This window comes from Centrocercus urophasianus, unplaced genomic scaffold, assembly GCF_019232065.1.
Source record: "Centrocercus urophasianus isolate 14NV4802_14NV808 unplaced genomic scaffold, USGS_Curo_1.0 seq_1369, whole genome shotgun sequence".
NCBI classification, from domain to species: Eukaryota; Metazoa; Chordata; class Aves; order Galliformes; family Phasianidae; genus Centrocercus; species Centrocercus urophasianus.
Window position 1 is genome coordinate 1 of NW_024884552.1, and position 12,733 is coordinate 12,733.

At 63.2% G+C, this 12,733-nt stretch overlaps 3 protein-coding genes across 4 annotated transcripts; 1 reads left to right on the forward strand and 2 right to left on the reverse strand.

The window, feature by feature from the left end:
* The first annotated feature begins 153 nt into the window (after nucleotides 1-153).
* On the forward strand, nucleotides 154-4,375 carry NDUFA4L2 (NDUFA4 mitochondrial complex associated like 2). The gene is made up of 4 exons (XM_042813089.1): nucleotides 154-210; nucleotides 3,167-3,255; nucleotides 4,082-4,142; nucleotides 4,224-4,375. The coding sequence occupies exons 1-4, from the start codon at nucleotides 154-156 to the stop codon at nucleotides 4,278-4,280; spliced, it is 264 nt and encodes an 87-aa protein (XP_042669023.1). The 3' UTR covers nucleotides 4,281-4,375.
* A 689-nt stretch (nucleotides 4,376-5,064) lies between these two features.
* Nucleotides 5,065-10,994, reverse strand: SHMT2 (serine hydroxymethyltransferase 2). 2 transcript variants are annotated; one of them, XM_042813087.1, is made up of 12 exons: nucleotides 10,923-10,994; nucleotides 9,562-9,759; nucleotides 9,392-9,471; nucleotides 8,529-8,729; nucleotides 8,356-8,437; nucleotides 7,700-7,822; nucleotides 7,434-7,573; nucleotides 7,054-7,219; nucleotides 6,851-6,950; nucleotides 6,301-6,456; nucleotides 5,684-5,791; nucleotides 5,065-5,420 (listed from the first exon to the last, which is right to left on the reverse strand). In XM_042813087.1, exons 1-12 carry the CDS (start codon nucleotides 10,944-10,946, stop codon nucleotides 5,293-5,295), a joined length of 1,506 nt encoding a protein of 501 aa, XP_042669021.1. In that variant the 5' UTR covers nucleotides 10,947-10,994; the 3' UTR covers nucleotides 5,065-5,292. The 2 variants fall into 2 exon arrangements, with proteins under 2 accessions (XP_042669021.1, XP_042669022.1); XM_042813088.1 differs by having other exon boundaries at nucleotides 10,932-10,961.
* Nucleotides 10,995-11,799: 805 nt separating this feature from the next.
* On the reverse strand, nucleotides 11,800-12,528 carry NXPH4 (neurexophilin 4; the record flags this gene model as incomplete). The annotated part of the gene is made up of 1 exon (XM_042813086.1): nucleotides 11,800-12,528. A coding segment is annotated over one exon (729 nt), but the record flags the coding sequence as incomplete, so codon positions are not given.
* Nucleotides 12,529-12,733: the final 205 nt, after the last annotated feature.

Below are 12,733 nucleotides of genomic sequence, written 5' to 3' on the forward strand. Positions count from 1 at the left end.
GGAGAGAGGAGGGGAAGAGGATGCGGGGGAGGGTGGCTGGGGGGGGGAGCCGTGTGAAGGCCGTGCCCTGTGGGTTCTTCGTCCGTCCAGTCCCGCCCCGTCCGTCCCATCCCCGCAGCTCCGTTCCCCACCCGCAGCTCCTCCGGCTCGGCCATGAAGGGCGCTCTGCTCGGAGCGATGTTCTCCCGGCACGTCAAGCGGCACCCGGGCGTGAGTGAGACCCCCCCCCCACCCTCCGGACTCCCTACACCCCGGGACTCCCCCCCCATCCCAGGGGGTTTCTCCCCTCCCTGGATCTGCTCCCACTTCCTCCTCCCCAACTCCTTCTCCACCCCCTGCTGCCTTCCCCATCCCCACATATCCCTCTCTGTGCCCCCTCAGGGCTGTTCCCTGCCCTCAACCCCCCTCCCAGCTCTCAGCATCCCCCACGTGCTGGAGGTCCCATCCCACCCTGCGCCCCACATCTGACCCCTCAAGGGTGCAGCATGGACCTCCTGATCCACCCCACTACTCAACATCTGACCCACCTGGCACCCCACATCTGACCCCATTGGGTTCAGCAGGGTCCTCCTGCCCCACTCCATACCCTATATCCAACCATACTGGGGTGCTGCAGTGTCTGCCTGACCTCATACCCACATCTGACCCTATTGAGGTGCAGCACAGTCCTAACCCACCTCATACCCGCATCTGACCCCACTGTGGTGTTGCAGGATACTCCTAACCCACTCTGTGCCCCACATCTGACCCCTTTGGGGTGCAGCACAGCCCTCCTGACCCACCCCGCACCCCACGTTTGACCCTATTGGGGTGCTGCAGGCTCTTACTGACCTCGTGTCTCCCAACTGACCCCATACCCTCCATCTGACACCTCAGGGCTGCAGCGTGGCACTGGGTTGTGCTCTGTGTGCTTGCGGCTGCTCACATCCACCCTCACCTCACATCCCCCTGATTTGGAGACCCCTCTGGAGGGGACATGAAGAGGAATTTAATCGGAGCCCTATCCGACCCCACAGCCCAGGTTTGGGGCAGCACCCCCACCTCTGATCCACCCCCATCCCCACCGACACAAGCAGAGCATTTGCACACAAAGCCACAGCCCACCAGATCCCCCCCAAAACCCCCCAGCTAAGCGAGGCCCCCCCATTCCAGGAGCCCTATGGGGGGGGGTCCCAGCCCCCAACTCCCCCCCAGGACTGGGGACGTGCACAGGGCTCTGGCTGAGTGTGGCTCTGAGTCACGTCGGCATTTGGCAGCGGTGCGAGGAGCGGCGTTGCCAGGCTGGAAAAGATGACGGGCACTGCGATGGGGCGGGGGCACCGTGCTATGGGGTGATGTGGAGCCGCACAGCGGGACGTGGAACTGCTCACACCTCAATGTCCCTGTGGGGGGGAACTAACGGTCCCACTGCCGGTGCTGGAAGCCCTGAAGTAGCCACCAACAGCTGCAGGGGTTGCGCGGAGGGGCACGGAGAGCAGCGTGGCACTGCAGACGCATTGCACTGCATTGGGAGCGCCTCAGCCCCGCAGCAGCTGCCCGTTGGCAGAGACTGCCCAGATTCACCTGCGCTCGTTTGCAATGGGTGCAGCAGCAGAGCCCTGTGGGGATCCCAGTGATGGTTGTGGGGTGGGAGTGCACTGCAGTCCCACCACTGGGGCTCGGATTGAGCCCTCCTGAACGGTTCTGTGGGGCTGTAAGCCTACGGTCATCACTCACAATGTCTTATTTATTTGGGGAGGGGGGGGTTGGCCCCTTAGTTCTTCCGAGGCGTTAATTAGGCAGAAGGTGTCAGCAGCAGATGGTGATGATGGGCACATGGAGGCACAGACAACAGCTGCTGATGGCTCTGAGCTCCAAAGCTGCGGCCATGGGGGTCAAATGGGGTGGGGGTGCAGCACGATGGGGTGGAGGGTGAGCGGGGGGGGACGGGGACCACAGCCACATAGCAGAGTGTGGTAAAGGAGCAGACAGGAGACGGTTCCAGCCATCCGTCCTCGCACAAGTGGGAAACTGAGGCAGGAGGGCAGCAGGAAACGTGTGGCCAAGCGATGCTGCTGGTCCACAGCCGAGCTCAGGTGTGGGCAAAGAAAAGCGGTGCCGTTTAATGGGCACGGAGAGCAAACGGCCGCGGCTGGCGTCCCAGGGGTGAGCACTGACAGAGCCTCATTACTCCGGCAGCACCGCGATTCGGGGGAGGTCAGCAGCGCTGCGGATCCACCGCGATTGAGGCCGCGTCCCCCCGGGCAGCGCGGAACGGCAGCACGAGGAGGGGAGGTGGTGGGCAGCCCGAGCTCCGCTCTGCGTGATGGAGCGATGAGGGCTTTGTGTGCTCTCGGATCGGTGCCATGAGGATGTGGTGGCGTTGGTGGGGGGGGGGAGCACTGAGTGCCTCCCCCCGTGTTGTTGTCCGGAGCTGCAGGCGGCTGGAAGCATCCAGCAGCTGGTGGGGGAAGGTGGGAGGGCAGAAGGATGTGCAGGGATGGAGGGGGCGTGGGGCAGGAATGGATGCAATGCAGGAGATGCAGTGCATGGCAGGAGGGTACGGGTGGGACATGGTGCAGGATGGGATGCAGTTCAGGAGGGGATCTGGTGGAGGGGATGCAGTGCAGGGCAGGGATGCAGCATAGAGGGGAGCAGTGCTGGAGGGAGTGTGGTGCAGGGCAGAACACGGTGCAGGGACGTGGTGCAGGAGTGGATGTGGTGCAGAAGGGGATGCAATGAAGGAAGGGAGGGGTGCAGGAGGGTACGTGGTGGTGGTGGGGATGCAGTGCAGGAGGCGGTGTGGTGCGGGAGAGCAGTGCAAGGCAGAACAGTGCAGTACGGGATGCAGTGCAGGAAGGGACGCAGGGCAGGACGTGGTGCAGGAGGGGATGCGGTGCAGAAATGGATGCAGCGCAGGATTGGATGCAGTGCAGGAGGGAAGGAAGTGATTTCTCATTCCGAGCCCAATTCCTCTCCACCATGAGCCGATTTTTCTCTCCCTCTTTTAATTCAGTCACTCAAGCTGACAGCTACACTGTGTACTGCAGCCCCGCTACAGGATTGCTCTGCCATATTTCCCCTGTAAATCTCCCGGCGTTGTCAGCTCTCCCTTTCACTCTCCAGCCGCCCTGATAAATATTCATTTTATTGGGGGTATTTTTCATCTCTCTCCCTCTCCCTGCAGCTCGTTCCCCTCATTGGCTTCATCAGCGTGGGGCTGGGCAGCGCCGTGCTGTACCTGCTCAGGTTGGCACTGTACAGCCCCGACATCAGGTATGGGGCACGGGGGGGTCACAGTGCTCTGACACCCCCTGGAAGCACCAGGGGGTGAGAGGTGAGGGGGGACCCCCTGTTCTACCCCAGCACGTGGGGTTTCAGGACCCCTCCGGCCCTGGGAATGTGGGGTTGGAGAGGGGGGGTTGGGGGGACTGTGAGGACACCTCCAGCTCTGGAGATGTGGATTTGGAGGGGGAGGTTTAAGGACCCCTCCAGCCCTGAAGATGTGGGGCTGGGGGTGGGGTTTAAGGACCGCTTCAGCTCTGAGGATGTAGGCTTGGAGGAGGGGGGAGGTGAAGCAGAGAGGGATGTGATAGATGGACAGACAGTGATGATGGACAGAGGGCAGATGGTGATGGACAGATGGACAGGGACTGATGGCCTGAGTGATGGACGGGCGGACAGACAGCAGGGATGGAAGGGGGAGCAAGGATGGGATCGGTGGGAGGCAGCACAGTGAGGACCTATGGGAGGAGGGCACAGGACCAGGTGTGCCCCCCCAGTCAATGGCAGGAGTTACGGCCAACCGGGACCCATCCCACTACTGCCTGTGGTTCAAAGCTGGGCACAGCCCTCGGCCCTCAAGATGGAGCTGGGTTGTCACTGCATGGAGCCCGCAGGGGCAGAATGGGGAGCCTACAGGGCTGGGGGTGCATATGGGGACTAGGGGCGCCTATGGGGCTGGTGGGGACCTGTGGAGCTGGGGGGTGCTTATGGGGCTGTAGGGTGCCCATTAGCCTGGGGGTGCTTACGGGGTGCGGGGGTCCTGCCCCCTCCCCCCCACACAGCTGCTGTGTGCCGACAGTCCCACTGCTTCTTGCAGCTGGGACCGAAAGAATAACCCTGAGCCGTGGAACAAGCTGGGCCCCACCGACCAGTACAAAGTGAGCAGTGGGATGGACGGGGGGGGGCGGGGGGGGCTCTGCAGGGGAGTGCAGCCCCTCTCACCTCTCTGCTCTTTGCAGTTCATAGCGGTTTCCACCGACTACAAGAACCTCAAGAAGGAGCGGCCCAGCTTCTGAGCAGCCCCACGCAGCCGCCCTGCAACCCCCCCCACGTTGCGCTCCTTGTTCCCCCCCCAGCTCACGCCTCCTGCATGAACCGGGCAGCAATAAACTCCCAGGGGGGTGCAGTCTGGTTTCCCAGGCTCACAGTGTCCCCATAAGGGCTTGGGGGGGAGGGGGGGGCTCTGGCCCCCCCAGCCCTGTGCTTCCGCTCTCCCACGCTTGGGGGGGCTCACCAGGGTCCCGGCCCCCAGGAGGTGAAGCAGGAAATGGGGATGGGAAGCGAAGCAAATGCCCGCAGTGCATTCATGTGTCCCGTCCTGCCCCCAGCCCCCCTCCAAAATGTGAATTACGTGCAGCATGACACGGCCTGGGGGGGGCTGGGGAGTGGGGGGGGTCCTGGCTGCTGCTGTGTGGTTTGCTTTGGCCAATGGGGTTGGAGAGAGGCGGGCTGATGTCTGGCGTGGGCAGAGGGGTAGGCTGCCTTCAGGTGGGGGGGGGGCAATGGGGTAAGGGGGGGCAATTGGGGTATGGGACGGGGGCAGTGAGGTGGGAGGTCAATTAATGGGGCAAGGGGGGCCAATGGGGTAGGGGAGGGGGGCAATGGGCTAAGGGGGGAGGCAAGGGGGGCACTGGGGTATGGGGGGTACTGGCATAATGGTGGGGGTTCTGGGGTAGGGGGGGGCACTGGGGTGGAAGGGACACCGGAGTGGGACAGGCACTGAAGTATAGGGGGCAATGGGGGACAGCAGGGGAGTGCCTGCCCCACTCGCCCATCACACACACCTCCACACACGCAGGCTCTGCCCCCCCACTTTTATTAGCAACTCCCCCTCCCCCATAGAAAAGAGGTAAGGGGGGGGAGGCAGAGGAGGCAGAGGGGTGGGTGGGAGCTGTCCCACCCCATAGCGATTGGTCCCTACACCTTAACACTAAACGGGGGGAAGGGAACCCCAAATCGAGGGGCTTAAGTGCAGCAGTGGGGGGGGATGATACCCCCATGACCCCCCCAGCGTGGGGGGGGTCCCACTCAGTGGTCGCTGAAGCCGGGCATGGGGAAGGCGCGGGCGAAGCTCTCCACGCGTCGGCGGAGCTCCGCCAAGCGCTGCTGCGTCTCTGCATCCCGCAGCAGGAAGGCCTGGAAGTCTGCAAGTTTACCTGGGGGAGGGTTGGATGTGGGGTTTGGGAAGGGGGGCCACAGCAGCCTCCAATGCATCCCGCCTGGCTGTAGCCCCATGCCCACATTTAAGGGTGGGGTGGGAGAAAAACAGCAGCCCCCCATCCATCCATCCATCCAGGCCCATCTGCAGCCCCTTGCCCATGTTTGGGGTTGTGGGGGAAGCATAGCAGCAGCCCACCCCCCATCCATCCCGCCCAGTGCTGTCCAGTTTGGGGTTGAGAGGGGGTTGGGGGTCTCTTACTGGTTTTGCTCTTCACATCCAAGGCCACCGCAATGCCCTCGTCGATGAACTCCACCACTTTATGGAAGTCCTCCTCCCCGAAGCCACGCGAAGTCAGCGCGGGTGTCCCTGGGGGCAGAGGGGATTGTTAGGGGGTGAGGCGGGGGGAGCGGCTGGGGAGGACCCACATCAACCCAAGGGACCCAAATACATCCAGGGGACTCCGAACTCACTATAGGAAACCAAAACCCACCAAAGAGGGACCCCAAACTCACCTTGGGGGACCCAAAACCATTGAGAGGGACCCAGACCCACCAAAGGGACACCAAATTCACCCAGAGAAGCCAGACGCACTAAGGGGACACCAAACTGACAATGGGGGTCCCCAAACTCACCAAAGGGGGACCAAAACATGCCAAAGGGGATTCAGACCCACCAAAGAGACCCCAAACTCACTATGGGGGACCCAAACCCACCAAGGGGGCCCCAAATCCATCAAAAGGACCCAAATCCATTGAAGGGAACCAAACCCACCAAGGGGACCCCAATGTCCCTTTGGGGTCCTGCCCTCCAAGCCACAAAGCAGCCCCAAATCCCACAGAGGGGTGACACGCAGGGGGGAAGGGGCTGCCCCTCACCCAGGCGCAGCCCCCCAGGGGTGAGGGCGCTCCGGTCCCCTGGGCAGGTGTTCTTGTTGGCTGTGATGGAGACAAGCTCCAGGACGCGCTCAGCCCGGGCTCCATCGATGCCTTTGGGCCGCAGGTCCACCAAGACCAGGTGGTTGTCGGTGCCCCCTGGGAGCCCAGGGAGAGCTGAGCGACAGGCGGCCTGCCCCACACCGGACCCCCATCCTCCATCAGACCCCCATCCCCCACCAGCCCCGTGCCCCCATCAGACCCCCCCCCAATCAGATCTCAGACCCCCAACAGACCCCCATCCTCCATCAGACCCCTGCCCCCCCATCAGACCCTGCCCCATATTAGACCCCAGCCCCTACCAGACCCCACATCAGACTCCTACCTCCCAACAGACCCCTGTCCCCAATTAGACCCCCACCCCTATCAGACCCCTGCTCCACATCAGACCTCCACCCTACATCAGACCCCCATCCCCCACCAGCCCCCCATCCCCCATCAGACTCCTGCCCCCCACGCCGCAGTGCCGCATCCTCCCCACAGCAGACCCTACCTGACACCAGCGTGTAGCCGCGCTGCAGCAGAGCCCTGGCCATGGCCTTGGCGTTGCGCAGCACCTGCAGGCAGTACTGCCGGAACTGGGGCGACTTGGCCTGGATGTGGGGATGGGGATGGGGGAGGGGGAGAGCACGCCGAGCACAGCCGTCAGCACAGAGCCCCACAGCAGCCCCGCCAGGCCTCACGGCTGCCCCACACCTGTTTGAGGGCCACGGCCACGGCGGCAATGGCGTGATTGTGGGGCCCGCCCTGCAGCGAGGGGAAGACGGCGAAGTTGATTTTGTCCTCCAGGTCGTAAAGCGTCTGCCGGCCCGTCTTCTGCTCCACCCAGTGCACGCCCTTGCGGTAGAAGATGAGGCCAGACCTGCAGGGGGGAGAGCGCTGCCCCATGGCCAACCGGCTGCCCGCAGCATGCTGCCTGCCCCATGGCCAACAGGCCGCCCCATAGCACAGTGCCTTCAGCATGCCACCCGCCCCACGGCCTGGGGGCTGCCCCATAGCACACCAGCTGCCCACGGCACACCCCCTACCCAACGCGAACACCCAGCTCCGCTCTGCGCTCCAGGCCTGCACCCCACCTGGCCCCGCGCAACGTCTTATGCGTGGTGCTGGTCACCAGGTCTGCATGCTCAAAGGGCGACGGGACGACTTTGGCAGCCACCAAGCCGCTGATGTGCGCCATGTCAGCCAGCAGGAAGGCACGCAGCTCCTCACACAGCTGTGGGCACGGAGGTCAGCAACCAGCCCCGGCGCAGCACCCATCCCGCACCAGCACCCACCCCACTCGCAGCCACCCTGTACCAGCACCCACCCCACCACAGACCCCCCCCCATCAGCCCCCCACCTTCTTCATACGCCCGTAGTCAATGAGCCTCGCGTAGGCGCTGGTGCCGGCAATGATGATGCGGGGACGGAAGAGACGAGCCGTCACCTCCAGCTGAGCGTAATCTATGAGACCTGTGGCAGGCTGGGAGGGATGGACAGATGGACAGACGGATGGAGGGGCAAAGAAAGGGATGGATGGATGAATGAAATGGCACACAGAGGGACGGACAGAAGGACGGAGGGATGGATGGAAAGATGGAGACAGAGAGATGGACGGAGGGACAGAAGGATGGACAGGTGGACAGACAGAGGGATGGGCAGAGGACACAGACACAGATGGATGAAGGGATGGAGGGGATGGATGGATGGACAGAGGGATGGACGGAGGGGCAGATGAAGGGATAAAGGGACAGAAGGATGGTCAGTGGGATGGTGGGACAGATGGATGGAGGGGTGGACGGAGGGACAGAGGGACGGAAGGACAAACAGAAGGACAGACCGAGGGCCAGATGGATGGACAGAGGGATGGAAGAACAAACAGAGGGTCAGACAGACAGACAGAGGGACAGACGGCTTGCTGGAGCACCTCGCAGTGCCCCACAGCCCCGGGACGCAGCACATGGAGGTGGCTGAGCCATTCCCCTCCCGACCCCCGCACAGCCGCACCGCACTCACATCGAGCTTATAGGGCATGGACTCAAAGAAGATGGACGTGGCCGAGATCCTCTTAGCATCCGTCATATATCCATGTGTGAGGCTGCAGGGCACAGGGATGGGGGTCCGGGATGGTGTCAGGTTATACCCCCAACCCCCAAGCCCACAACCCCCCCACTGCCCCCAGCACCCACTGGCCCCCGTCGGGCAGATCCAGCCCCATCAGGCGGTCGTGGGGTCGCAGCACAGCAGTGTAAGCAGCGAAGTTGGCCGGGGAGCCGGAGTAGGGCTGCACGTTCACCCCCCACAGCTGCGGGTCCAGGTCGAAGGCCTCCAGCGCCCGCTGCTCGCACAGCAGTTCCAGCTGGTCCACCACCTCGGCCCCCCCGTAGTACCTTTTTTTGGGAGGGGATGCGGGCAGGTGGGGCTCAGTGCCTCCCATCACCTCCCACCGCCATTAACCAACCTTAACCAGCCCCCATCACCCCTCCACCCCATCAACCCCTCCCATCACCCCACCTTATCACTCCCCCATCGCCCCCCTCCCCATCACCCTCATCACCCCCCATCACCCTCCCCATCATCCTCCTTTCACCTACTTCCCCACCTTCCCCATCACCCCCCTCCCCATCACTCCCCATCACCCCCCTCCCCATCACTCCTCATCACCCCCTCCCCACCTGCCCCCCATCACTCTTTGCCCCTGAGCTCCCTCCCCCCTCCCTCACCCCCATGACCACCCCATCCCTTTCCCCATCACCCTCCCCATAACCCCCATCACCCCCCTATCACTCTTTGCCCACCACCCCCCTCCCCATCTCCCTCTCCTCATCATCCCCCTCCCCCCCATCCCCAGCACATCCCCATCATCCTTTGCCCATCTGCCCCCTCCCCATCATTCCCCCCCCATAACCCCCTCCCATCACCTCCCCATCGCTCCTCCATCATCCCCCACCCCGTCGCGCCCCCATCACACCCCTCCCCATCACTTCCCCATAACCCCCACCATCCCTCACCCCATCACCCCCTCCCATCACCCCCATCACCCCCCCATTACCTCTTTCCTGGGTACCCCTCTGAGTACTTATTATTAAGGCAGGAGCCCAACGCTTCCAGTGCTGCACGGCTGCAGAAATTCTGGGCCAGGAGGGGTTTGTTGGAGGCTCAGCATCAGCTCGGTGCTGCAGGATCCCCCCCATGTCCCCCCCTGCACATCCTGCTCCCCACCTCGGATGCAATGAGCTCCAACCCCCTGCACTGCCGGTCCTTTTCCTTCTGCACCAAACCCCAAACTTCGGGGTCGCTGTCTGCAAGGCTCTCCTGTCCCGTCCAGCTGGGGGGGGGGGCATGGCCAGGGGCTGCCATCGCTGCTCCATGCTGCGCCCTCCAGCTGCAGGCACCTCGAGGGATGCATCGCTGCAGGGCCTGCGGGGGAGGGGGAGGGGCTGAGCTGCTGCACCTGACACCCCCCAAACAGCCCCCCATCCCGTCATGGGATGCGGTGTGTGAGGGGGGGTGACACGGAGCAAGTGGGACCATCCTGAGGTCACTGCGACCCACAGGTTCAGCTCCCGCAGGTGCATGCATGGAGCTGCAACTTGTGCAAGGAACAACCTGCTGCAGGCAACTAGTGTGCATGCATAGAGTTGCATGGCTGTGCAAAGAGCAGCATGCTAGTGCAAAGAGTGACCCGCTACACGCAACAAGCGTGAGCACAGAGCTTGAATGCCTGTACAAGGCAGAACCTGCTGCAGGCAACAAGCGTGTGCACAGAGATGCATGCATGCTTGTGCAAAGAGCAACTTGCTGCAGGTGACCAGCATGCGTGCATAGAGCTGCACGGCAGTTCAAAGACCAACTGCTGAAAGCAACAGTGTGGGTGCATGGAGCTGCACGCTTGTGCAAAGAGCTGTATGCTCGTGCAAGGAAGAACCTGCTGCAGGCAGTGAATGTGGATGCACAGAGCTGCATGCTTGTGCAAAGAGATGCATGCTCGTGCAAGGAGCAACCTGCTGCAGGTGATCGGCGTGCATGCACAGGGCTGCACGTGGGCGCTGTGCACGTGGGGGCACGGCGGACACCCCTCTCCTCCCTCCCCCCCACATTGAGGGGTCAACCCGGTGCTGCCCCACACGTGCAGGTGATGTAACCGACGCCGCCCCATTGCATCACCCGGCCTCGGAGAGGGCACAGAACGGAGCCGCCCCCCGGATCGCCCCACAGTGGGGACAGCGGCCAAGGCCGGGGAGAGAGACGGGGGGGCAGGAGGGGACAAAGGAGGGGTTGGGGGGAGGGGGCGGTCGGGGACTTTGGGATGGATGCAAAGGTCGAGCTGTGTGCGTGGGGGCGGGGGCTGCCAAGAGGAGATGGGCGAGGTGAAAGGGGGGGGGAAGGCGGCACCGGGACCCCCACCCCGAACTCAGGTGCCCCCCTCCCCCAACGCTGGGCACCGGACCCCGTAGAAGCACCGCCATCCACCCCGGGAGCGGCACCCGCACAAGGAATGGGACCCCCCCGCCCCCAACACACACCGGGTATACCGGGACCCCCCCTCCCGTACCCACGGGAACCCCCCCATCCCACCTCACCGTGCCCACCCGCAGCGGCCACATCGCGGTGCAGCTCCCGGTCCGCGCCCCGCCCCCACCAACACGGCCGGGGCGGAGCTGCGGGGCAGCCGGGAAAGGGCCGGGGGGGCCGGGGGGGCCGAGGGGCAGGGTCTGCGGTTGCGGTCCGCCCCTCTCCGCCCCGCCCCCCTTTTTCCGCTCTTTCGGTTTTTATTTTCCACTTCTTTTTTTTTTTTTTTTTTCTTTCTTTCTTTCTTATTCTTTGTTTGTTTGTTTGTTTGTTTCTTTCTTTCTTCCGTTTTCATTTTCTTTATTAAAAATAATAATTATCATCATCATCATCATCATCATCATCATCATCATAGTAACACGGGAGCATTCCCTGTTCAGTGCACCCCCACCCAGTCAGCCCCGGCTCTGACACGATGGGGGGGAAGGGGCTGCGAGGTGGGCAGGGGGCTCACAGCACTGGGGGGGTCTCTGTGTGCGGGGTGAAGCTCCTCAGGGCAGCATGAGGACCACCCCACCATGGCACTGAACCCCATGAGGACCCCCCCACATTACACTGAGCCCCATGGGGACCTCCACCCCAGCACGGCACAGAGCCCCCATGAGGATCCTGACCCCCACAGTGCAGAGAGCCTAATGAGGACCCTTCTGCAATGCACTGAGCCCAGTGGAGACCCCCAGCGTTGCACAGAACCCCATGGAGACCCCCCTCCTTGGCATTCACCCCCATGAGGACCCCCCTGCATTGCACTGAGCCCCATGGGAACCCCGCCATGGCACAGAGCCCCATGAGGACCCTTCCGCAATGCACAGAGCCCCATGGGGACCCTGACCCCCACACTGCACAGAGCACCACGTGGACGTCCCCCCTCCCTCCCCGCTCCCCATTTCAGCCGAAGTAGGGATGCTCGTGCTGGAAGTTGTAGTCGGGGCAGACCTTCTGCACCAGCTTGTAGTCGATGCTGAGGAAGGAGACAAAGATGCAGATGACCTTGAAGGGCTTGGCGCACAGCCACGCGGCGCGGCTCTGCGTGTGCTCGGTGAAGCAGACCTTGCTGGGGTCGTACAGGCAGGGACGGTTCCGCCTCGCGCGGTCCGTTTTCTCGTATTCCACGTGGCAGTTGAGAGCTTTGGATCTCCCCTCGGGAAGGGTGCTTTGCTGGGCCGGAGCCGGGCGCAAAGGCGGAGGAGGGAGCTGGGCCGGCAGCAGCACCTCGAAACCCACCGCCCTGCTGGGGGGGACGATGCTGACCGACACGTTGCCGAGACTGGAGGAGTTGTGACGAAAGTAGACGCTGAAGGTACCATTGACGTGGTCCACAATTTTACCCGTCAACAGAAGGCTGAATTTGAGGGTTTGGATGCTGACGTAGAAGTCGCCCCAGCCGAAGATCTTTTTGGAACGGGAGGATTTCAGGGGGGGTTTGCGGCGGGCGATGCTGGGCGGGTCGCTGCCCGTCCCATTTTGCTGCCAATCCCAGGGACTGCGGGGGGGCTCTGCGGGCAGCAGCACCGGGGGCGGCTTCAGGGCACCATAGGGGCTGTGCTTGAGGAGCCCCCCTGGTCCCAACTCCAGGTAGCCCAACGTCTTGGCCAGGTGGCTATGAGCACAGAGAGGCTGCAGGGAGAGAGCAGAGGTGTGGGGGGCTGCAGCTCATCGGCTGTGCCCCAAACAGCTGCACTCTGCACTGTGCACCCCTCCTGCACCATGCACTCCTGCACCTTGCATCCCTCCTGCACCCTCCACTCCTACAGCATACCTCCCACACTGTGCAACCATCCCATCCCATCCCATCCCATCCCATCCCATCCCATCCCATCCC

Excerpts from the sequence above, each read along its gene's own strand:
- SHMT2 (XM_042813087.1), bottom strand. The coding sequence starts at position 10,946 with ATGTGGCCGCTGCGGGTGGGCACG. Across the intron at positions 8,438-8,528 it reads GATCTGCCCGACGGGGGCCA|CCTCACACATGGATATATGA; the intron begins GTGGGTGCTGGG and ends TGTGCCCTGCAG. Across the intron at positions 7,220-7,433 it reads AAGACGTTGCGCGGGGCCAG|GTCTGGCCTCATCTTCTACC; the intron begins GTGGGGTGCAGG and ends TCCCCCCTGCAG.
- NDUFA4L2 (XM_042813089.1), top strand. The coding sequence starts at position 154 with ATGAAGGGCGCTCTGCTCGGAGCGATGTTCTCCCGGCACGTCAAGCGG. Across the intron at positions 211-3,166 it reads ACGTCAAGCGGCACCCGGGC|CTCGTTCCCCTCATTGGCTT; the intron begins GTGAGTGAGACC and ends CTCTCCCTGCAG. Across the intron at positions 3,256-4,081 it reads CTGTACAGCCCCGACATCAG|CTGGGACCGAAAGAATAACC; the intron begins GTATGGGGCACG and ends TGCTTCTTGCAG.